We start from the raw sequence: 25,245 nt of genomic DNA, 5'->3' as shown, positions 1-25,245 counted from the left end.
TGCTCCTAATTCGTGTTGCTCACCTTCCAGTGCGGATTCCTTCAGGCGTACGTGCCACTCATTCATAAGGTGCATTGATTTGTGTGTGTATAGGCCTTGTGTTTTGGGGGATATTAATTCGGGCTATAGGTTCTCCGACTCGTGTCACAGTGCCACTGTTCGCCCCCTCTGTTTTGCGTGTACCCCTTGTCGTTCCGGGTCATCACTGCGTCCCAGGCGCTGTGATGGTGGGGGCCCCTGGCGCCCAGCTGTTCATATGGGGTGCCTTTGGGTCTGGGTGATTTGTTGGGTAGCCACGAGTTGTAGTGGTGCATCACTGTTGTAGTGGCTGCGTTCCTGTGGGCTGCTTGTCCCCAGAACTCACTCGCGATGTGTAGTGGGCGCAGTCTGTATGGCGTGCCTCTCCCCACTTGTGTGGGGGGTCCCTCAGAGTTGTTTGTGTTCAAGTGCTGGATTGCCAGCTTGTTCTGCCGTATCTTTCGTATGATTCAGGCCTCACTCTGTGAGGGTGCAGCTCTGGTGTATTGGGTTGGATCCTGCGTGGGGCTGCCCCACGTTGGGTGTGTCCCGGATTGGGGGTACCAGGGTGTCTTCTGCCTTGGCTGGCCTGCCTTTTCCCATGTGTAACCCACTAGGGGGTGATCACACAATTGAGTGCGAGCCCCACTTCCTTTCTACTCACAGTTCATAGGGTCAGGTTAAGGCTCCAGTCCCTTTTCGTGCTCCACTGGTGCGGTGGTCTAATCTTTGGTGCCTCTGTGGCTCAGGTGCTCAAACTGGCCCTGACGTCTCAAGTCCCAGTGGGCTTGGCGCGTGGTACGGTCTTTGTCGTGCTCAAGCGATATGGGCTTGGTGTCCGACCCTTTTTGCTTCGCACGGTCCCAGTGGGATGATTTCAGGTCCTCAGCTAGTTACTGCCGTGCCTCGCAGGCAATATGTCACCCGCGCAGTGCCAGGTGTCTGTTCCATGTTTGTGTTCGCAGTAGGGTTATCTTGTTGCAAGCGAGCTTCAGGCCGAGCTGACCCAGGGCTGTGAGGCTACGCTGCCCGCAAGTCTTCAGTGCGGTGGCACGGTGCCCTGCTTGCTCAGTCCAGCGGCTAGCGCTCTGGGCTGGTGTCACCGGGCTAGTGTGACGGATGCCTACTTCCCTGATTCACGCGCTGCGCTGGCCGTTCCCCAGCTCTGGCGTATTCAGCTCGTCTCAGCTGCGGTCCACAGGCTGCTGTGTCTTAGTCGCCCTGTGCCATTCGGTGTGCAGGGGGACGCCTGCTGTCTCGAGCAGGTGATGGAGTTTGGGCACCTCTCTCCCCTCGCATTAGTTGCCGATGGCGTTGCCTTCCTTAGTCTCGGTGCGCCGCGCCCGCCATCTTGTGGTCCCAGGGGGCTCACTGTTTCACCGTGTTTCACCATGAACACTCTTCTGTTTTTCAGTCAGATTTCAATCGGAGGTCGGGAAGTGGTTGCGGTTTTGTCAGGTTGCCCACATCGTTGTGTGGGCGGACCCCTGTTGGGTCCCGCAGGACATGACGTCCCGGACGTGACGTCAGGGGAAGGGGAGGGACGAGGGCAGGTTCGGCAGTTCCGCCGATGTATTCAATAAAGGCAGTTGTACGATACCCGGCTCCCGCGTATCCTTCCTGCGCCAGCAGGGCCTTCTAAGAAGGGGCAGCTTCAGGTGGAAGCGGCGCCCTAACACTGGCGACGAGCAGGCACGGACCCCCGCTGGCACCGTGCCGAGGTCTGCGGCCGAGCAGTGCAGCGCGTCGGCGCACCTCGGGCACGACGGCCGACTCCACACGGCCCGCCTCCCGCATGACAAAGGCCCGGATTTCGGCCCATGAGAGCACCAGTGTCACGAGAACACTGGGTACGCGTGGCCCCGCATCACGCGTGACAAAAGCTCACACGCTTCACACGGGCGCCCACGGCACACGGGCGCTCCGGAATCACGGGAGCTCGGACCACGCGCGGCCCCGCCTCCCGCGTGTTACAGGCCCATATTCCACACGCGGGTGCGCACGCGAAGGCGTGCCAGCGAGCCCGGGTCACAGCAGGAGACGAGGGAGTGAAGCCAGAGAAGACAAACCCTCCCACGTGTGGAGCGAAGCCGCGCAGGCCAGGGAAGCGGTGAAGTGGGAAAAAATCAGACACCTCACACAGCAGAAAGGCTGCTGCTGCTGCCGCCCAAGCACAGCCCCAGGCGCCACAGCATATCGCCACACGAACTCTTTACTGCTAGGCAGTCATGTCGGACACGGCGACCACGCCAGCGTCCTCCTCGGGCGGGGTAGGACCGGCGCCTGGAAACGCTGACACAGCACAGGACAACAACCAGCAGGCACACCAGGAAGGAGCAGCCCAAGTCATGCACATGCCCAACCCATTTGAAATCAGAGATACCTCCAATCTGGGGCCCAGATGGAACATATGGCTACGGGACTTCAAGTTCTACACAGGCGCCATAGGACTGACGGACGACACGAGGCTAAAAAACACACTGTTCATGGCAGTGGGACCAGCGGTAAGAGACATTGCGGGGGAGTTGTTGAACGTTGAAACAGTCACATACGGGGAGCTACACGCCAAGCTGTCCGAATACTTCGCACCACATACAAACGTGGATTATGAGCGCCACGTGTTCCACACAACAAGACAGGAAAAGGGGGAGTCCATAGACAGTTTTGTGATGCGCCTACGCATCAAACTGAAGCATTGCGAATTCCATAGATACTCCAATAAAGAGGCGCTCAGGTCCCAAGTAATAGCTGGATGCCTCTCACAGCCTTTTCGCAAACAGCTTCTACAGAAACAACGATCGCTAGAAGAAATCCTGGTGCTGGCTCGCATGGAAGCAGCGGTGGACTCGCGACTGGACAGCCTAGGAAAAGTGTCCATACACCAACCCAGTGACAACACCGAATCGATCAACAAACTGCATACCCACCCAAGTCAAGCCAACAAACACCACGATGCCACATGTTTTAAATGTGGCTATGAATACCCACACACAGGAACATGCCCGGCTGTAGGGCATAAGTGCGCCGCATGCGGGGGAATGGACCACTACAGGGCCATGTGTAAGAACGCCCCAGTCCACTCAACTCCCAAACATCGCTACCAAGAAAGGCGCCGGCCCACCCCACAGAGCCTGCCCAGACCTGCAGTAGACAGCGAAAGACGGCGTGCCAGGAAAGAAGACAGCGACCGCAGAAGTCGATATACACATGAAGATAAACGGTCGTCAGAGGACACGAGAAGATCACACAGGCAGCGTTTTGTAAGATACGTTGAGACCAGATCCCCCACCAGTACAGACACCCCTTCGTCAGAGGAGGATCAGAGAAAGAAAGGTTACGTATGGGCCCTACAGGACAACACGGCGGCCACCCAACACAGCCCCATTTTAACACTCCAGGTGAATGACACCCCACTAAAGTTTCTCGTGGATACCGGAGCGACGGTCAACATTATCAGTGAAAGCGCATATCAGTCTTTGACCACACAGCCAAAGGTCAGAAAAGCCACGGTTGACATATACCCCTATGGCTCCACGACACCCCTGCCATGCAAGGGCATGATCACAGCCAGGTGCACACATAAAGGGCACTCGGCGAGGATCCCGCTATACATTTTAGACACAGAAGCCAACAGCGGGTGTATACTGAGCTTCCGGACAGCAGTGGACATGGGACTGGTACACATCCTATACCAGCTGATGGCCCACAAGTATTTCACAAAACCGGACTCAATCGAACAATCGTTCCCAAAACTCTTCACCGGCCTAGGCAAGCTGCGAAACAGGAAAGTGCACCTCCACATCAACCCTCAGGTCAAACCAGTGGCCCAACACTATCGAGGCATCCCGTTTAATATCCAGAGACAAGTGGAAGAGGAGTTGAACAAGCTCATCAAAATGAACGTTATAGAACCCGTATCAGGCCCGACGCCATGGGTATCGCCCATCGTCCCTGTCCCAAAGAAGTCACCAGAAGGATCCATACGGCTATGCGTCGATATGCGCAGAGCCAACACAGCCATCGAAAGGGAGAGGCATCAAGCCCCCAGGATCACGGACATGATTCACCTCCTTCATGGGGCAAGGATCTTCTCCAAATTAGACCTCACAAAAGGTTACCACCAAATTGAAATAGCACCGGAATCCCGCTACATCACCACATTCGTCACTCATCTCGGCCTGTTTCAATACAAAAGACTCAGTTTTGGCATATCCTCGGCCGCCGAGATCTTTCAGGAGGAGATCCACAAAGTCATCAGGCACGTCCCTAACTGTCTGAATTATTCGGACGACGTCCTAGTCTACGGCAAGTCACAGGAAGAACATGACCTAGCACTACACAGGGTATGCCAAGCGCTGGACGACGCAGAGCTCACCTTGAACAAGTCCAAGTGCGAGTTCTCGAAAGGATCCCTATGTTCGTGGGCGTCAGGATTTCAGTATTATCCGTTTTTGCAAGGATCATTGAGGATCTCGGCACGTGGCCTCACGCCATGAGCCCAGGCCACGCCCCCCCACAATCCATTTCTTTACAGTCTATATTTTTCAACTGTACATTTCACCAAGCCACAGCTGCATTAGTCTAGCTTTCTGCTCTGCCTCGTTGTGAAGTGTGTTTGGTTTGTTTGCATTTAAACCTTGTCTGATCCACCAAGACTGGCTTCCCAGAACTGCACAGCAGTAGTGGTTCTGAGAAGTACTCCTGTCAAAGCCCAAACCCAGGGGTGGACTGGGAGCTAAAAGAGGCCCTGGAAATAATCACTGGACATGTTCAAAGTGGACTCATATGACACACTTTCAGCAAGCCCTATGCTTTTCGTATGAGAAAATGTGGAAATACCACACAAGAGGCCCAGGGTGCAGAGGCCCACCGGGAAATCTCCAGAGTTCCCTATAGGCCAGTCCACCCCGGACAAACCCTACGTATGCCATGAGACGTATCCCAATTGGATGTGAATATATCATGACATGATGGGACCGAATCTGTATTTAGTGGTGGGGTTCCACAAGTAGCACAACTTGAGGCAGTCCAAAGAGTTGTATGTTTTGACCGTATCTATACAGTCGCACGTACAAAAAGGTCTAAAAATGCTACCACCAAAGGTTTGAACACCAAAAGTTCGAACCTTTGATGGTAGCATTGCAGGTAAGTAAAAAACAAAAAAATAATGCGGGGGCTGCGGCGGTGTCCCCCGCAACACCCCGCTCACTATACTGTGTGGTATAGTGAGCGGGATGTTGTGGGAGACACCCCCACAGCACACCCGCGAAGAAAAAAAAACGGACTGGGGGCTTGTGGGGCGAAACCCCTGCAGCCCCCGTAAAAGAAGAAAATAATAATAATAAAAGGAGCCTGCGGCGCCAGTTCCCGATCACAAGAGTGAAGGGGAACGGCGCACCAGGGACTCAGCGTGAAGAAGGTAAGTGGGGGGGTGTGTTGTGGGTGGGGGTGGGGGTGTGGGCATGTACGTGTGTTTGCAGGAGAAAGGTGCACACTTTTGGTGATTCGCACCTTTCTCATGCGAACTTTCCGGCCGCGGGCAAATCATCCGCGGTCGGATCACGTAGATACTTCCAAAGACACCTTTGTGTCCAGTAGGTCCATGAAGTGGCTTGCTAATCGTCTGCTGGTCATTGTATTTTTGACTGAAAATGGTGATGTCTTATTCAGTCTTGTTTTTCCTGTTAATCTATGTTGCATACCTTATCTTTCAAACTTTCCTTCCAATTTTACTCCAGGAATTGAACGATGTGCTGGTAAATACAGCACAAAAGCAAACCAGTGTTGCTGAAACTCTGAAGGATGTCCTGAAAACTACACAGATCTGGCTCCACACAGTCCTAAACAGAAACTTGCCAATTGGTGCATATCTTCAGATTTCACTCATGGATGAGCTTAAGGTATGTTTAGTTGTTAAGCTTCTGCATGAGTAGGTCATAACTTAATTTAATGTGAGAGTAAATATTAACATGTCAGACATGTCAGAGTTTTGGATTTCAGTGAAATTTGATTTCTGCCCCTGAACATCCACCCCCCCCCCCCCCCCACCACTTGAAATTATGTGACCTTCTAGGGGTTCATCTGAAGATGTCCAATAGATGGCAGTGCTGGCCTTGTTATTCTTGTATTCCTGTATTTAATTGAAAATTAAAAGCTCAGCACCGTCATCTAGCAGACATTTTCGTTGCTGAAGATGATGGAAACTACAACAGGCCATATGATGCAACATCCCCTGTTGGGGAGAATTCTCAATTCTGTGCTAATTCCCTCCAACCTTAGAGACCAGACCCCCAGCTCTTTTGCTGGATTTTAGGACTTTTAATTTTTATCCTGGAGTGAGTGAGACCTTTTTCTCACTCATGTATTTTTGATCTGCTTTGGAGTCTGTTTTCTCTGTTTTTGGAGTCTGACAAACTCCATAGGCATCTACTCTTTGACACACAGTACCTTCAGTGCAGTGTCACAGAGAAATCATTTAGACTTCTCTTAAAGTTTAAATACCTTTTCTTGTGAGAACTACTGTTTCCAAGAATAATAAAGTGAAATTGACTTGATCTACCTTTTTCTCTCTGTAGATCCAGTACACACCATCTTATGTGGAGTGCTGTGGGGGTTACTTAGTAGCCCCTTTGTCTACTTACTCATGTAACATTTGTTATGTTCCCTTCACGACTTTAAATGGCTGGTGGCAGTGTTTTATGTTTCCTACCTTTGTGCTTTTCTACCACATGCTGAACCCTCAGCTGCAGTATAGCACCCATGGGTGACCATTTTGTCAAAATGGCCCCGGCCTTCTTTTTTTCTTGTTAGTGAAGTCTTTCTTGGGTTTTACTCTGCGCGCCAAATCAGTTCTAACCCTTTTGTTAGCATTGCCTTTGGCAGGCTTCAGTGCTGAATCCTGCCTCTGGCTCCAGTGTGTCGAAGGGCAGGAAGCGAGGGAGGTGCCTGAAACTCCCTGTCTTTAGTCTCCTTGGAAAACTGAATGCACCCAGTCATGATTGGCTTGCTGGCTGTCCTTGCAGGACAGCCACCCTGCTGTGTGAGTGACAGCTAGGCTGTGCATGAATGGGAGAAACCTGCATAAAAGGCGAGGCTTTTTGGACAGAAGTCAGTCGACCACTGGACAAAACATCCGACGAAGGAATCGTGAAGATAAGCTTCCTGCATCCTCCTGGACCGTTGAACTGCCCGGTAAACCCCTGCTGCTGTGCTGAAACTGCTTTTCCGAATCAACTAGAGAAGCTCCTGAGAGGACGACTTCTTCCCTTGGGTTAGTGGGACCAACTATAACCCCAATTCGAACTTAGCTGGAAGACCTTCCCCAACTGGCTATACTACTTTGCTGCTGCAGGAATTGAGTGCCAAGGGTTGCGAAATCCATAGTAGAGTGCATCGTCTTTAAGCCAGACCAGAGCTCCAGGAAGATCCTGCTCCCGAAGCAGGACGACCCAAGCTCGAGTCACCTCGCCAGAGTGCTGGACTCGAGGAGCGAAGAACGTCCAAGTGTCCAAGACCCGCAGTGGTGCTATCTGCTGGTAGCTGAAACTGCGAAGTGCCACTGAACTGAAAAGAGCCTGTAGCTGCTGCCGACCTCCGAACTGCTCTAAAGGAGTCCTCCAGACGTCCCCCCTCTTGTCCCCATGACTAAGGCCCAGGAACGTAGGATCTGCAAGTCTGCAACCAGGAAAGAAGTCATGTGGATCCTCTTCTTATACCCTAAGGTTCTTTTCTGACTAAGGGGTACTTACCTCTCTGTAGCATCGAGATTTGCAGCAGTAGCTTCCTTCTAGAGTTATTCTAGCTCTTACTTTTTACAAGTGTAACAGCTTGTGGCCCAACAGTGATATTCTACAACAAACTCTAAATTTCATTGGGGGATTTAAAAAATGCTCACATGCTCTGAGAACCTATGAACCGTTTTTCCTTCCATTAACCCTGCCTTTTTTTCACAACCTCATAATTTTACCAATTACAAAAGTAATTACCAGGACAGTATGGCATTTATATATTAGTCACCTCAGGGTGTAGGAAGTGTGAATGAAGCATCTCTGACGAGTATCTACTTGCTTATCGTGATTCTGAGAACGTGTTATGAAGTGTATCTTGACTGTTGCACATTGCCCTTTTTAAAGAATATTTAAAACTGACCATTAAATAATTATTTTTCTAGAAAAGCTTGAGTGTAAGTGTTATTTGGATACTTGTGATTGTGGATTTCGATGCTACAGCTCTACAGTTCATGTTTGCCCCTCTTGAGATAGGTCTGGCTGCTCAGTCACTCTACCAACTTGCGTAGTACAGACCTATACCAATAGGTGGGTTACCTAATACCAAGAGGACAAGACTGGTGTAGTCTCCCTGAGGGTTACTGCATACAATATTGCCGAACACCCCCCTCAATCATTATTTTCTCCAGCATGGGGTCTGGCATGGATTCACATGCTCATGAATTTTCCCCGTTTTCTGGCAGGGAATCCCCCATAAAAGAAAAAAGTTTCACTTTCACTTAGTGTCTTATTTATTTAATGTATTTATTTGTAAAGCGCAACCGAGCCCTGCGGCAGCTGGGCCCTGACGAATGTACATGTTACAATAGAGAAACGGTATACAGTTAAAGAAGCCAGTTATAAAACTAGCAGTATATACAGAATATAGTACAAATTTACAGTTACATAATCATACAAGCAATAAAGACACAGGTTAGCATATATGTTACAAAGGTGCAATCGGAAGGTTGTATAATTGTATGCAGGTATACAACACATGGTAAACTAAGCTTAACAGGCTGAAGTGTTTGCAGAATGTTTTATGTGGTGGGTAGGTTGTGGTCCTGCTCAGCAAACCAAGCTTTAACATTGCTACGGAATAGTGAGAAGGATGATTCCTCTCTTATCGAGATAGGAAGAGCATTCAATTTTTTTTGCAGCTAGGACTGGGAAGCTAATTCCACCAGCACGTTGTTGTTTAAATCTTGGGATATCGATACAATGCAATTGCGCTCTTCTGGTTGGACGTGATGAAGTGTGATGAGAGAAGGTGTCACTAAGGTATGTAGGAGCCTGGTTGTTGAGACACTTGTGGGTAAGTGAGAGCCATTTGAGGTCTATTCTTTGCTTGATATTGAGCCAGTGTATGTTCTGTCTGACAGTGATCTGCTCCTTTCTAGGAATGTTACATGCCGATCTAATTTTCCTTTTTTCTTTATTTTAATTAAAACGTCAGTACTACAAACTTTGGTTGCGATCAACCAAGAGAGTTAAACTTTTGTTACAAAAGACCTATAAAATGGAAAATCAAAGACAGAAAAAGGAGGAAAAAGGTCCCCAAATCTTTCCTAATAAAAGTAGTCCAAAAAAATAAGAAAAACCGATTATGCCTCAACTTATTAGACCACCCATCAAGCAGGAAAGAATAACAAAAGAAAGGGGGAGAAAAAAAAAGAAGAAACAGAGTTAGAGCAGAGAAAGTTCCACATTTTTAGGAAGTTGCCATCGGTGTGAGGTTGTCTTTCAGCTTTAACGAATCCATGTAGCCGTCAACAGCACAGGTTAGTTTGACGTTATGGCCAGAAGATGCGTACCCCCACCAATTTTTCATGTCGTTATCTACAGGTGCAAAGCGCCGAGATGACAGGAGCGCAGTGCCGTTGTGGCCGTACAGGCTCTTAATAAATGTTGGATTGATTCTGGGACCAGCTTACAATATCGGCAAAGATTATCTTTGATTTCGTTGTCATGATGAAGCCACAGTATGTCTTTGGTCTTCAGCGCATTTAGCCATAGTCTCAAATTGCTCACGATGGTGACGTGACGGACAACTTGTCAGATAGTGACATTGAGCATTAAGTTTGTAAGCACCTATTGCCGACTCCAAGGTCGACAGCATTTTTTGACCTTTGTCCTGATTCATGATCCAGCACCAGGCCTCGAATTTATTTTTCAAAAGTTGCGGGTAATTAATCAGGTCAAATGATGTTTGGTCGGCATTTGACAGAATGTCGTCAAGGAGCTTCTGCCAGGTGTCCAATAGACTTGATCTTACACCTCCTTGGTTACCCCGGAAGATGTAATAAGCCATACTTGGGGAGTTAAGACTGATCTTATGCCTTGCCATCAAAGATTTCCACATAACAGATGAGTGCAGGGAATTCAGAGACAGTTCATACCGCATTGCTGTCATCGAAGTGTACGAGGGAAGGTTTAATATTCGTCACCAGAATTGACCCTCTAGTTTTTGCCAAAATAGGGCATCGATGTTCCAGCCAGATTCGGCACCAAAGGTAATGGCCGGGACTATTTTTTGTAAGTAGAATATGAGGACCGGTGCCATTGAATTTCCCAAAGTTCTTATTTATCATGGCACCCTGTAAACTGAATTGCGTCATTCGGTTGACAAGATCTTGCTTCCAATGATGTTCGTTTAGCGAGGTGTTAAACATGATGCCAAGATATCTGATGGAAGTAACAGGACTTAATGGTTTGTTGTCAATTGCCCACCTAAATTCTTTCAGCTTTTTTGTACCGGATGCCCCAATAGTCATTATCTTTTGTTTTTTCAATGTTTATTTCCAAGTCGTTCAGGTTTAAGTACTCATGGAGTTTAGATAGTAATCGTAAGCCGATCTGTGTGCGATCCATTAGCACAAGGTCATCCGCATAAGTTATGCAACTGATCGGGGTGTTATTTAGTTTTGGAGGGAAGCATCGGACTTCCTCCAGATGATTCGGCAGATCAGAAATGAATGCTTAAACAGATCAGCGGCAAGGGGACAGCCCTGTTTAACCCCTTTTTTTACTGTATTGTTCAGGCGAATCCGAATCGCTGTGTCAGAATGTAAGGCTATTACTGATTAGAGTAAGTTTGAGGGGCAATTCCATTTCAGTAGTTTCTGCCACAACTTACCTCGATTGACTCTATGGAACGCTTAGCGCATATCGATGAATGCCACAAACATTTTTTTCTTTTCCTTTAAGGTTTCAAGTTTTAGTATAGTCAATATTAAGAGGTTGACTTCCACGCCAACCCCTTCAGTGAAACCGGTTTGTCGGATATCACCTATCTTTTCCTGATACGCCCAGAGGGCTAGTTTCCGTCACACAAACGAGGCAAAGATTTTTCCTATTGTGTCCAGCAAAGCAATCGGGCAGTAGTTGTTAGGATCCGCCCGATTGCCCTTCTTATAGATTGGCACAATTATAGCTTCACGCCAGGAATCCGGAATCTGCCTCAAGTTAGAAAGTGATGCAAATAGGGCTTCGATGAAAGACACCCAATGAGGTGCCTTCTTTTTCAGCATCACATTAGTGATCAGATCCGGCCCTGCCGCGTGTGAGTTCTTTAGCCTACGTATTGTATTTTCGATGTCTGGCGAGGCTATTTTTACGTCCCAGGTCAGTAGATCGTTCACTATTGAGGTCTTTGGTTCACTTGGGGGTTTTCAATAGATTTGCACAAAGTGTGATTCCCATTTGGCCGCTGAAATTTGATTGGAAAGAGGCATAGCATCTAGAATTACCTGCATTCAGTATGGCCCAGATATCCAAGAGTTCTTCGAAACCAAGAGTTTCATCATGGCTTCAGCCTTGTCTTGTTAGATTATGATTTAATGTGATTTTAGCCAGTTCCTGTATTGTTGGCGTCGATGTCTAATTTCAATACTCACTTCCACCTCAGACTTTAGAGTGCCATTTTTCTTTCTCAGCATTCTTATGTCGTGTCGCATCGCTCTCTTAGCAAATAAGAGAATCTTACTTGATAGGTGCTTATGTGTCACTCCCATGACCCATTGCGAGACGTTGACAGTTGTAAAGTCTGTGAGCAGGGGGACATAGTTCACCGCCTGGGATTAGTTTTGTTTGAGGAAACTTTGACGCAGTCTTTGAATTTGTGCTCCACTTATCAGAAGTCGATTTCCACCTGCGTTGATCTCGAGTGGAATATTGTACCTTATACAGTACTGAGGCCATTCAATCATACAGGTAAATCAAAGTATGTCATGATCGCTGTTTTTCGTCTCACATACATGGAGAGAAATGTCTTGATCAAACAAGTTTCTGGAGATACAAAAATAATCAATTATCCTTTGTGACTTTGTTTCTCCAAGTTGCCTTGTGAGGTTGGGCGCCGCTCATGTTTCCGTTTACCATGTGGCAATTTCGAGGGGATTGGGTCCTCCGACGTATTCCATATCTATGACATGTAATCACCACAGCTGTGCTGCTTCGGAAACTTTTTTCGGCGTCTGCGTCCTGCGTCGATGTCGTCGATGCGCCGTCGTCGAGGACCTCCTCCGACGTCCGACCTCATCCGATGTGATAAGTAGGACGCACGACGCCCGTAGCCTCAGCTCCGTTTTTTCCGCGAACGTGTTGCTTCGTGTTTGTCGGTTCAACGCCTCGACTCTTTGGAGTCCTGTTCTTCTCGGTTCTTCGAACCTGTTCGGTTTGTGAAAGATCCTTCGTGTGAAGATGTCTTCTACTTCGTCTTCGACCCCGCGTCCGGGCTTCAAGAAGTGCGGGGAGTGTGGGTCCAAGATGTCGGTGACGGACTCGCACGACGCCTGCCTCTGGTGCCTCGGGGAGGCCCACGACACGGATGACTGTATCGACTGCCAGTCGCTCACGTCCAAAGCCTTACGCGAACGTAAGAAGAAGTTGTCGGTAGGTCGGGTGTCCAAGCCCAGGAAGTCGAAATCTGCGGGGCTTTCGACGGATGATTCGAGGGGTGACTCTCCGCGTCATCGTCAGAAGTCTCGTGGGTCTCCTTCTAGGAGTCGGTCTCGCCACTCCTCAGCCTCTTCGAGGCATTCTCGGAAGCGCCGACACCAGTCGTCTTCCAGGTCCTCTTCGGAGGGCTCTGCCCGGCACGTCGGTTACCCCACCAGCCGTGCAACGCCGGAGGAATGGGCTTCCTTCGGGAAGAAAATGCTGGCGATTCTTGAGTCGCAGGGTACTAAGCCGTCCGCGCCCCCGAGTGGGGTCGGCCGTGAGAGGTCGAGAGACACCGCTCGCAAGAGTGGTCGGCACGAGTCACGGGAGAGGTCCCGTTCGGACAAGGGGACTCGTTCTCGACGTACCCGTTCAAGGTCCCGGTCCTCGACGCGTTCGAGACCGTGTGCACCTGTGAGGTCTTCAAGGAAGACATCGATGTCTGAGGCGTCGAGGGCGTCGACAGGCTTTCTCGAGGCTCCGGCTCCGAGGAAGTCGTCGAAGCCGTCGACGCTCAGGTCGTCGAGGGACGCGCTCGGGGCTCCGGCTTCGAGGGCTGTGTCGACGCCGCCGATGCTGGAGGCGCTGCATCTGACATCTACGCCGATTTCCTCAACGTCGACGCCGATCCTCTCGGCGCCGATGCCGGTTCTCTCGACGCCGGCGCCGATTCGCTCGACGCCATCGACGCCTTTCGTGTCGGAGGTACCCCGTGGCACGGGAGAACCCCCTAGGAAGGCTCTGGTTAAGAGCAAGCACTCTCGGGTGCCTTCTTTTCGCCACCTGGAGTATATTTCAGAGGCGGATGAGGATTCGGATGGCCTGGTTCCTAGTCAGGTTCCAGATGAAATTGTCTCGGGCTATAGTCAGTTTGACGATTTGAGGCAGTCACTGCATGATGCCAGTGGACTGGACACCTCTCCGGAGGTGGAGTTTTGTAGGCCTGAGCCTGGCTCTCATGCCGATTCCTTGTACCGGCGCCTTATGGCTAGGGTTTCTGAGTACTTGGGATGGTCTGCTCCCCCAGGGGAGTTTGTGCAGGATGATCTGACGGACATCCTTGATGTTGGTCCCCCAACTGACCCGGTACTGCCGTTCCGTATGGCTTTACAGAGAAGGGTGGTGGCGGCTTGGACTGCTCCGGAGAGTCTCCCGGCGGTGGGCAGATCCTTGTCGCGAAAATACCGTCCAGCCAGTAGCGACCCCTGCTACTTGACCAGGCACCCCACTCCGGAGAGTTTGGTGGTGCAGGCGGCCACGGCCCCGGCAAAGCAGGCGTCGTACCCTACCATCCCTCCTGATAGGGACGACAAACGTTTTGATGGCTGGGCGAAGAAAGTGTTTTCTTCTGGTGGTATGGCGCTTCAGGCGGCCAACTCCATTTGTGCCTTGTCTCGTTTCACGCACACTCTGTGGAACTGTGTTGTGTTAGCGGCTGAACATGTTCCCGAAGGGGACGAACGGGATGGTTTCCTTGCTATGGTCCAGGATGGTAAGGATGCCATGTGTGAGTCCGTTCAGTCAGGTTTGGACTTAGCTGAATGCGTCAGTAGGTCCATGGCGGCGAGCACCGTGATACGCAGGTTTGCCTGGTTGCGGAAGTCGGGGTTTGCTCCTGATGTGCAGTCCCGGCTCCTCAACATGCCCTTTGACGGTGAACACCTTTTTGGCAGCAAGGCTGACGAGAGCCTTGAGAGGTTGCAGACCTCAAAAGCTGCAGCGAAGTCGTTGGGCGCTGCAGTTCGCCAACCTCCGCCTTTTCGTCCTAGGGGACAGCAGTGGAGGGGTGGTTCCTTTCGCTATTACTCGTCCTTCAGTAAAGCGAGAGGAGCTGGCATTCCAAGAGGCCAACGCAGGGGTACCAGAGGTGGACGACAGGGTACCCGTGGTGCCAAGGCCGCTCGGGCAGTTGCCTCTTTGCCCTCAGGTAACGCCGCAGCCGCTCCCACTCAGTCATGAGGCCATGTCCCATGGTTCGCCGGTTGGGGGGAAGGCTGGCGCAGCATCTTGTAGAATGGCAAGCCATTACTTCAGATGTGTGGGTTCTGGAGATCATAACCCACGGCTACTGTCTTCCCTTTCGGCACAGGCCTCGCGACAATCCACCGGGGAACCTCTCTTTGCAGAGTCCGGATCCGCTCCTTGCGCAGGAAATTCAAGCCCTGCTGGAGAAAGGCGCCATAGAACTGGTGCCTGTAGCGGAGAGGAACAAGGGATGGTATTCCCCTTATTTTTTGATTTCCAAGAAAGACGGGGGATTGAGACCCATCATGGACTTGCGCGGTTTGGACAAACTCCTCAGGAAGGACAAGTTCAAGATGGTTACTCTCTCTCAAGTCCTCCAGGCCCTTCAGCTTCAGGACTGGTTGGTGTCACTCGACCTCAAGGATGCTTACTTCCATGTGCCGATCCATCCCAAGCACAAGAAGTACCTGAGGATCGCGGTTGGCGACTCGCACTTTCAGTTTCGGGTCCTGCCGTTCGGATTGACCTCCGCCCCGAGGGTTTTCACCAAGCTCATGGTGGTGGTGGCAGCGCATCTCAGGCAAGGGGGGATTCACGTCTACCCCTACCTGGACGATTGGTTGATCAGAGGGAGCTCTCCCGAGCAAGTCCTGGATCATCTATCCGTCACCTGCCACTCCCTCCACAGGCTGGGCTTCTCCCTCAATTTAAAGAAGTCCCATTTGACGCCAACACAGCGGCTCCAGTACATCGGAGCAGTGCTCGACACTTCCCTGGGGCAGTGTTTTCCTCCCCAGGTGAGGGCTCTTCACATTCAGCAGATGGTGCACAAGTTTCAGCATGCCCAGACGCTCCCGGCGTTCGAGTTCTTGAGGTTGCTCGGCCTCATGGCATCCTGCATTCTTCTGGTGCCAGAGGCTCGCCTGCGGATGAGATCTTTGCAGTGGGCGCTCAAGACGCAATGGTCGCAGTCCTCCGGCAGGATGTCGGACTCGGTTCAGGTGCCGCCCTCGGTCGCCCGGGACCTTCTGTGGTGGGCCGTCGAAGGCAACTTGATGAAGGGGGCTCCATTTTGGCTTCCCTGGCCGGAGGTGACGATCGTGACGGATGCATCCCTCACGGGATGGGGAGCTCATGCCAACGGGCTGACAGTCAGCGGTCGTTGGTCTCCGTCGGAGTACAGACTCCATATCAATCTGTTGGAGCTGAGGGCCGTCAGGCTAGCCCTGAAGGCTTTTCTGCCGACTGTGCGAGGAAAGAATGTCCCGATCCTGACGGACAACACAGTGGCCATGCACTACCTCAACAAAAAGGGGGGGGCAGGGTCACTTCCTCTGTGCAGGGAGGCGATGCAGCTCGAGTTCTGGGCCATCCAACAGGAAGTTTCAATCTCGGCAGTTCATCTGGCCGGAGACGAAAACGTGACGGCGGACGCTCTGAGCAGGCAGAGCGCGATCTCTCACGAGTGGGAGTTGGCTCAGGAGATTCTCCTGGAGATCTTCGCCCTTTGGGGGACCCCTCAAGTGGATCTCTTCGCCTCCAGTGTCAACCAGAAGTGCGAAAGGTTTTGCTCGCGGGAATTTCCTCCAAAAGGAGCCTTAGGAGACGCGTTCGTGGTGGAGTGGTCATTCTCGCTGCTGTACGCGTTTCCTCCAGTCCCCGTCATCCCGCAAGTGCTGCGGAGGTTACGGAAGTTCGGTTCCCGGATGATCCTCATTGTTCCGGCGTGGGCTCGGAGGACGTGGTACCCGGACCTTCTCGACTTGTCCATCTGCCCTCCACGTCGTCTTCCCTACCGAGACGATCTGCTCTCATGGGAGGGGGGTCAGGTTCTCCATCCAGAGGTCAGATCCCTCAACCTTCACGCTTGGCTTCTGAAAGGTTGAGGTAGAAGGATTGGGACCTCCCTGAAGACGTGATGGAGGTGTTGCTTTCGGCCCGAAGGCCAGCAACTAAGTCTCTGTACCGTTGCCGTTGGCGTAAGTTCTGCGACTGGTGCAGAGTTCAGAATGTGGATCCTTTTGCATGTGACATCCCCATGGTTCTGTCCTTTTTACTTTCTTTGGCCCACAGGGGCTTGCAAGTGGGTACCATTAAAGGTTACCTGGTGGCGCTGTCCATCTTTAAGCGCTCGTCTGAAGAGTGTTCTTACTTTAAAATCCCTTTAATTTCACAGTTTCTGAAAGGGCTCACTAATGTGTTCCCTCCGTCCCCTTTCCTGGTGCCCGGTTGGGATTTAAACCTTGTTCTTAGGTTTCTTATGGGTGCTCCGTTTGAGCCTTTACATTCTTGCCCTTTGAGGCTGTTAACCCTGAAAACTGTGTTTTTAGTTGCGGTTACTTCCGCTCGCAGAGTGAGTGAGTTACAGGCACTTTCAGTTAAGCCACCCTTCACTGTATTTCACAAGGACAGGGTTGTCCTTCGTGTTCGTCCTTCTTTTCTTCCGAAGGTAGCGACGGAATTTCATTTGGCCCAGAAGGTTGTTCTTCCGGCATTCTATCCTCCTCCGCATCCTGGTAAGGAAGAGGAGAGGCTCCATAGGCTTGATCCTAGGAGAGCTTTTAGCTTTCATGTTTCACGCATGTCCCGGGTCAGAGTGGACGATCAACTCTTTATTGGTTACGCTGGAAAGCGTTTGGGGCAAGCTGTGACGAAACAGACTTTGTCTCGCTGGATTATTTTAGCCATCTCGGAGTGTTACCGCTTGGCGGGTAAGGACCCACCGGCTGGCTTGCGGGCCCATTCTACCAGGGGTGTGGCTGCATCTACTGCCCTGCAGAGGGGTGTTCCTATTCGCAACATCTGTGATGCAGCCACCTGGGCTTCAGTACATACATTTGTACGTCACTATTCCCTTGATTCCATCCGAGGGCAGGATCTGGCCTTTGGCAAGGCGGTCCTTTGCTCTGCTATTTGATAGGCTATTCTAAATTTTGATTCTAAATTCTTTCCCTCCTCCTTGCTCTGGTACTGCTTTGGGAGTCTGTCATAGATATGGAATACGTCGGAGGACCCAATCCCCTCGAAGAACAAGTTACTTTCTTACCTGGTAACGTTCTTTCGATGGGATGGTCCGACGATGTATTCCATATCGCTCCCGCCCTGCCTTCCCCGCTGCAGAATTTCTTTTGCGATTGCAGCTTACGTTCCGCAAGGCTTTGTGTCTGACTGGCAGTTGACTTATGTCACACGTTCTGAGGGAAAAAACTACAACTGAGGCTACGGGCGTCGTGCGTCCTACTGATCACATCGGATGACGTCGGAGGAGGTCCTCGACGACGACGTCATCGACGCAGGACGCAGACGCCGAAAAAAGTTTCCGAAGCAGCACAGCTGTGGTGATTGCATGTCATAGATATGGAATACGTCGTCGGACCATCCCATCGAAAGAACGTTACCAGGTAAGAAAGTAACTTGTTCTTCGGTTTGAGAGTGCAGACATCCATAACTGGGCCCTTGCGGATACCTCGTCTGCAGACAGGTTTGTATATGACCATTTTTCATATTCATATCTAAGCCATGTGCATTTTAGGTTGCCACAGCAGATGATCGTTAAGTCCTTGAATGCAATAAGGACCTTGTCAACAAGCTGTGTCGCCGAGTTAAGGAAAGCCCTGGTACTGATTTTATTTTCAGGATTCCAGTACCCGTTGATAATGAGCAGATGTTTCCGTCTTGAGTTATTTGGATCGTTTGTCCGCATGAGAACTCCTTGGGTAAAGGGATTCTGGTTGTAGGTGTCCACTATCCATTAGTAGTCCTGATGATGGCCTTCCCTTTGGATTTTTCGTAGCTGGGTTTAGAAGTGTAACATAGCCATCTCTTATCGGGCCCTCACATAGCCAAGTCTCCTGCAAATAGATTACACACACGTTTTCCAGGTCCGCCTCAAATTCGTTGAATAGGTGCATGAAACCTCTTTTGTTCCACGAAATGACACACACGGGTACTCACGCACCTCGTGTCATGGCTATTGATTGGCCGGATAATGATCCATTTTATGTTGCTAAGTCATGGGCCTTTGATGGTGGTGGTCATCATGATGTCGCCTCCACAGTGAATTGGTCATTGTTTTCCTTAGCTGTGAACATCTTTGTGCAATGTTATCCTGTTCAGTGGGCCTTAAGTACCGGTGGTACTTGAGTATAGTGGTGTCGGGCAGCTAAATCACTTAAACTCTCTTGCCAGCGTGTTAGGTCAGCTTCTCTTAGGATTTCACTTTGGAGGAAAGTGTTTGAAGGAAAAAATGGAAAAGTTTGAATCCTTAATGTGATGATTATCGCTGTCTGGTCATTAAGCGCTTCATGAAGGGATTCCTACAGTTTGATGAAGGGAAGCATTGCCATGGATGATGCGGCCAGAACATTTATTATAGATCTGGGTAGAGGCGACGGAGGAAAGAATAGATCTCGAACTGGGCACAGTGTGCTCTTTGGCGCTTGAGAGCGTGCTGCTGACCGAGTTAGTGTTAATCGCCGATCAGAGACATTCGCAGGCATCAGTGCAGGTGATAGTTTTGATGAGTTGGAATGTCCTGCTATTGTGCCTGTATTGGGAGGTGTGCTGGAGGAGGACTTTCGCAGATGTTGTGCAGTCGAGGTGTAGGTCGCATGTTTCCGTAGGTGGGAATTAATTCCGTGGAAGCCGCCTCAGGCAGCCTCCAAACTTGTGCGCGGAGAGCTGCAGCTTTTCTGCCTGTAGTCTCCGGTCCCCGTCCTCCGCGTACAGCACTAATGAAGGAAAAGCCACCCAGTGGTAGCTTTTGTTTACTACAGCTGGCTGGCTTTTCCTTCATTAGTGCCGCAAAAGCTAAAGCGAACACAGCGGCGAGCATCTATTTCACAAAATGGATGCGCCCGTGTGCTTTCTTTGAGCTTGAATTGCTCAAAATTTTACATAGGGACTTGGAAAAAAAAAATACCAATCTTTTTTTTTTTTATATTGCCTATCTATTTTTGAAATAAAAATTTTGGCCGAACCATCCCTTTAAGACATAAACCATGCTTAGCCATCCATAATTGTATGGTGCTGTAGATGTTAAGGGTTTTGCTGTCTGTAGCGTAGTCACCAGTGACAGGGATGAGTATCTGGGTGTCATCTGCATAATTAGTGTACGTGACACCCAGATAATCAAGTATGTCAAATAGAGGTTTGGTGAATACGTTGTAGAGAGTGGGGGATACACAAGAGCCTTGTGGGACTCCACAGGTAACTGGTGAAGGTGGTACCGTGGCAGAGGGTGCGAAGACCCTCAGAGCTATTGCTGAGGAAAGATTTAATCCAGGTGTTGGCTTTGTTGGAGAAGTGTGCGGCAGGTGGCTAATGTTTGCAGTGGATTTCATGGTTCACTAAATCAAATGCCGCTGAAAGGTCCATTAGTAAAAGTAAGGCAGATTAACCATTATCTTTTAGAGTCTGGATTTGTCTTCATTTCGATAAGCGCAGTTTCCGTCCCATGTCTGGGTCTGAATCCCGACTGTCTTAATCCAAGCAAATTGTTAGTCTCCAGATACTGCTGTATTTGGAGGTAAGATGCACAGTCAAGTTATTTTAACAGGAAAGGGACACTGGTAATTGGTCTATAGTTGGAGTGATTGTTGGGATCCAGAGAAGGTTTTTTTTAAAAGTGGAAGAACCCAAGCATCTTTCAGGTTGGTGGGTACAGAACTTGAATAAAATGAGGCATTAATAAATGGGGTGATGAAAGGGGCGAGTGCATTGGCTGCCTCCTTAATAAGTGCGGTTGGGCAAACGTCACCTTTACAATTGGAAGGTTTAAGTTTTAGTATAATCGTCTCTACTTCTTTGGGTTTGAGGGGCTGGAAGTTAAATTGAGGTATATTAGGAGAAAGTAGGGTGGGCAAGGTCCTGTAGGGTGGCAAGGTCCTGTAGGGTGGCATTATCAATAAGGTTATTTTTGGTTTCAGTTTTCTTTTAGTAGCAAGGTGATTTTATCTTGGAGCACATTTTGTATTTTAGTGCGCCATAAGGTGTCTTTCGTACAGGAGTCCGGTATATTGGCAGGAGATTCAAGTTCTTTTAGAATATTGAATAATTCCTTCATACCAGAGTTAGCTTTAGCTATGCGGTCATTGAAAATGTCTTTTTTTGCCTGAACAATAGCTAGTTTGTAATTAAGTGAAGCCACAGTGACATTTTCTTTGTTGATTCTGATGGTGTTTGTCCAAGCAGTTTCCGCTGTTCGTTTTACCTTTCTGAGAGTCTTAAGGTGAGGCATGTACCATTTGTTAATGTGGGCACAAGGTTTAGATTTCTGCATTTTAAGGGGTGCCATGGTGTTAATAGCCTTAAGGATAGTTTTGTATTATATATTCACTAATTCAGATGGGTCCGTGTGCATAATGCTAGCTTGAGTGATTGGGCGTAATAAAGGTAGTAGGTTCTCTAGAGTAAGGTTCCGCTTCTTGTCATGATGACTGCGGCTTGGGTGTGAGTAGAGGGGGGTGCTGCATTATCAATGGTGAACGTGATTAAGTGGTGGTCAGTCCAAGCACATGTGGAATTAGACAATATATTAATATTGCAATTGAAATCCGCTAACCAGTCTAACGTTCTACCCTTATTATCGGCATGGTTGGTTATATGGTGTGTGAACACAACTTAAGAAATTGTGTCCTTAAGGGCAGATGCTTTAGAATCTTTAGGATCATCGAGGCCTAGATTAAAATCTCCTAGGATAATAACTTGTGAGTTACTTTTGGTATTAGCAGTCAGTAGATGTGAGACATTTTCAAAAGTAGAGGTGGTACCTGGGGGTCGGTAGATCAGATGCATAGTAATGGTGGATGTGGCAGAGGTGGATAATTTGATAGAGTAGTTCGGCAGATGGTAGGTGTTGCTAATTGATCATTCTTGGTTCAAGCACTGTTTTATAGATGAATGCAATCCCACCTCCCTTGGTGGTGGTAGCCTCTATATCGGAACGTAAAATGGTGTAGTTATCTGGTATGGCCAGAGCTAGTGAAGGGCCCCATGTAGGATTTAGCCAGGTTTCTGTAATGGCAATGAAGTCGAGGTCATGGAAGGTTAGAATGTCGGGTGTGTCCAGTGCATGTGCTTGAAGAGATCTGGCATTGAAGAGTCCTGCTTTGATAGTATTGGTCAGGTTACTCAGTGTTGGCATTTGTGATTTAGTGTTACTAACCGGCTTCTTAGGTCTAGGGGTGGACGGTCATTTCGCATAGTAGCTGGTATTATGACTTTTAGAGCTGGTATATGTTGGTGTACGGATCTAGAACCTAGCCTAACATTTTTCAGTAATTTAGGGCATGGAATTGTTAGGTTGGGTATGGGGGGCACATGCAGGTGCTAGATACAGGGTCCTAGTGTCATTAATGGACCGGGTGGTGTAAGGTTTCTCATAGGTTGAGACTATTTTAGCAAGATGGTCGCAGTTGAGTGGAGGGAAGCCTCTGTGGAATGTATGGATACATATTCAGGCATGGTTGTAGGAATTTTGACGGCAGGATATCATCCGACAGTGGCAATTGAGTTCTCATGGTTATGCGTATCATAGATATGTTATGGGCTCGATGGGAGTCATAATAATGTGAGCCTAGGAGGTCTGGACTGGATACTGCTTTAGGCATAATGAAGTAAGGGAAGCCAGAATGAGGGATAAGAGAGGCGCTAATTGTGACGGCAGCATGGCTGTTAGCAAATTATCCACTCGTCCTCAGTTGGCACATCGATAGGTAAGATTGGACAGTATAATTTAATATTCAATACATTTTAATTGGATGGTGATTTTGATAAAATGGGTGCCACACATAGTGATCTTTGAGTTAGTCTAGTTCCCTTAAGTTACGAATCTCATAGGGCAAAATGCAAAGGTCAGACCACCAGGGGCAGCATATGTTAAGATGCCCAAGACAGGATTAATAACACTGCGTCATGAAGCAAAGTCATTACAGATCGAATGAATCACATGAAGGATCAATTTACAGTACAGGTAGGCACAATTTACATACCTGCTTTTGTAGCGGACTTCAGAAAGGTTTAGGATCTTTAGGAGTAAGTATTACAAATACTAGCGCATTTTGTGGCGGGCATAAGGCACTACAGATGTGAATATAGTTAGTGAAGACTACAGTGAGTAAGTAGGTTCATAGGACAATAGGAGACCAGGCAAGTCAAGGTAGTACGGTTCCACTGTAACGTGGATGAGCACTATATTAGGCCATGTATAATATGGTGCCACGTGTATTGATGGGCAGCGGGGAGGGAAGAAGGACAGTTAGAGTAGTTATTGCAATCCGGATGGTCGCGGTAAGCGCATGTTAGTGACTGGGAATGGTAACGGTAGAAGGAACAGAAAGCGGGTGCATGTATATTGTAGCACAAGTATACTACATGGCTAGTCCCAGTGCGGTTTATTACCTGCAAAGTCTCATAGCCAGTCACCGTAGTTGCGGGCTCATGGAGGTGGGGCAATTTACTGTACATGCAAAAGTCTCAATCGGGCACGATGATTATGCAGAAATGACACGTAGCGATGCATATGAACAAGGCAAATTGCAAGCGGATTACAAGCGAGGCATGGCAGGGCCGACATAATTGCAGAAAGAATACATCGGCAAGGTTGCATAATCCCTTTACGAGAGTGCAGATCGGCATACAGTGCTACTCTTGCTACATACGCAGGTGTCGGCAGCATGAACAGAGAGTACAGAGTGTAGCGAGTGTCACTACGGGCGCAGGGACGACCTAAGGTAGTGCATGATAGTTAGTACAGTGAGGCACTACTGCCTAGTGTATGGATGCCGTAGGATACAGTGTCCTGGTCGTGACAGATAGTGTGACACTAAGTGATTTCAATCCAGCATTTCAACTAAATCCATGCCTAGTACGGGATGCCCAATGGAAACCCTTATTTATATATTTTTATGTCAAAGTTCGTTTAATTCTGGATGATATACCCTTATATAACGCCCCTCTTTGAATTCCCCTGGTCTCACTGAACCAATAAATAGGTTTGTTTTGCAAATTAAAAGATTTATTTGTAGAATTGAACAATATATAGATTACACTTTTATGAATATGAATAATATCTGAATATCACACTTATGAATATTTATGCAATGATCAGCAATGGATAATATTACAATATCAACAATCTCTTTAATCAATTAGGAGTAGGAATAGTAAGAATACTCTAGCAGAGAATACTTTGTATGGTTTCAAGAGATTGTATTTTTGTCAGTTCAGTACACTTTGTTATAAGCATTTTTCTAAAACATACATTTAATCCAATGACAAATCCACATTTTCAGTCTGGCCCGCCTCCAGAGCTGGGCTGAGTCAGAGGGTCACATGGTCTGCCTTCCTGCCAGAGCAGTTTGTTGTCGGTCACACCCGAATTAGCATTCCTATTCAGTTCAAGGAATCCATTGTTTCATGCTCCGAGCAGCAGAGAAAATCCCCTCCCCTTCTGATTAACATGGCAATGCGAAATCCTCTCCTTTTGGTGGGAATGAGCAAGGTGTGAGTTTCTCAAGAGAAGAAGGCCTCTTGGAAGTTTTAACTGAATCAAGTTACCTTCTGGTCAATTGTAACATAGTTCCTTGTGTAAAAAATACATTTATAAATTTAAAATAAGCAAACCCATCTTTACTTCCAGTCCTTTTTCAACATGAAAATCAATGTGTGGCACTTGATATGCCTTTGATGGAAATCCCTTCTTTGACATATTTAACTTTAGATCCAAAGCTTCTCCTGTCGGATTTAGAGATCGCCAGCGTGTGTCGGAGGTGAGTAACGGTACTGCACCCATTTTGACAGCTTTCTTTCCATCAAGTATTTTTGAAAGTGGATTAGGTTCTGATAACATATGATTCTTGCTGACATTGTATTTATGTGGATTCTTGCAGTATAATGATGTGGAACACCCAACAAGGAGGTTGGATCTTTTTAGGTGGTTTGTGAGCCAGGATTATTGCAACTTTGAAAGCCAGGGAAAACACATTTTTAAAACCGCTCTGTTTCTTTTGCAATGATTTTGCTCTGTGCAGCCAAATGATGGGTTTTGCACTGGTCTTCTGTGTTACCACTGACGCAGGCAAAAGTGGATGGCGGCCTATTTTTCAGATTTTCACTGCGCCCTTTCTGGTGATTTTTAGCGTGCAGCAGGCTCCCCGGTGGCCTTTATGATGATTCTGCTGCAAGCAATGCATAGTAAAGTTGCAGGGCCTGGACTAGTGGGTTGAGACATCCCACAAGCCCCTCTCTTGCGATTGTCATTGATCGCCCATCAATGGAAACTCGCAAGACTGGTATGTCAGCCTCATCTCTCCTGATTCCACAATGGCAAGGTTCATCGTCTTTTCCTCCATCAGGAGTGGATCGATCGGTTCTCCTCGCCAATCCTGATGGGAGTATTGAGCGATACTCCTGGCCCCTCGGATCTTTACTCCCGGTCCCCGGGTAATCCTCCTTGGTTAGTCTCCATGGTTTATCTCTCTCTCCTAGGATGACAAAGCAAAAACATATTTGTAGACATTTCCCCACCACCATTAATGTAGTGGGGCGGACATAT

At 48.7% G+C, this 25,245-nt stretch overlaps 1 protein-coding gene across 3 annotated transcripts in view; it reads left to right on the top strand.

Annotated features, from left to right (window-relative positions):
* Positions 1–25,245, top strand: part of RNF213 (ring finger protein 213) — a 3,248,263-nt gene that overhangs the window by 826,969 nt on the left and 2,396,049 nt on the right. For all 3 annotated transcript variants that reach the window (XM_069655189.1, XM_069655190.1, XM_069655188.1), the window contains exon 13: positions 5,757–5,918. In XM_069655189.1, coding sequence (XP_069511290.1) covers positions 5,757–5,918 — 162 coding nt within the window. The remainder of the gene's footprint in view (positions 1–5,756; positions 5,919–25,245) is intronic.

This window comes from Ambystoma mexicanum, chromosome 3q (genome assembly GCF_040938575.1).
Source record: "Ambystoma mexicanum isolate Mex_15411 chromosome 3q, UKY_AmexF1_1, whole genome shotgun sequence".
Lineage (NCBI taxonomy): Eukaryota > Metazoa > Chordata > Amphibia > Caudata > Ambystomatidae > Ambystoma > Ambystoma mexicanum.
Note: the sequence above shows the minus strand (reverse complement) of the source record. Positions and strands in the feature narration are given on the sequence as shown.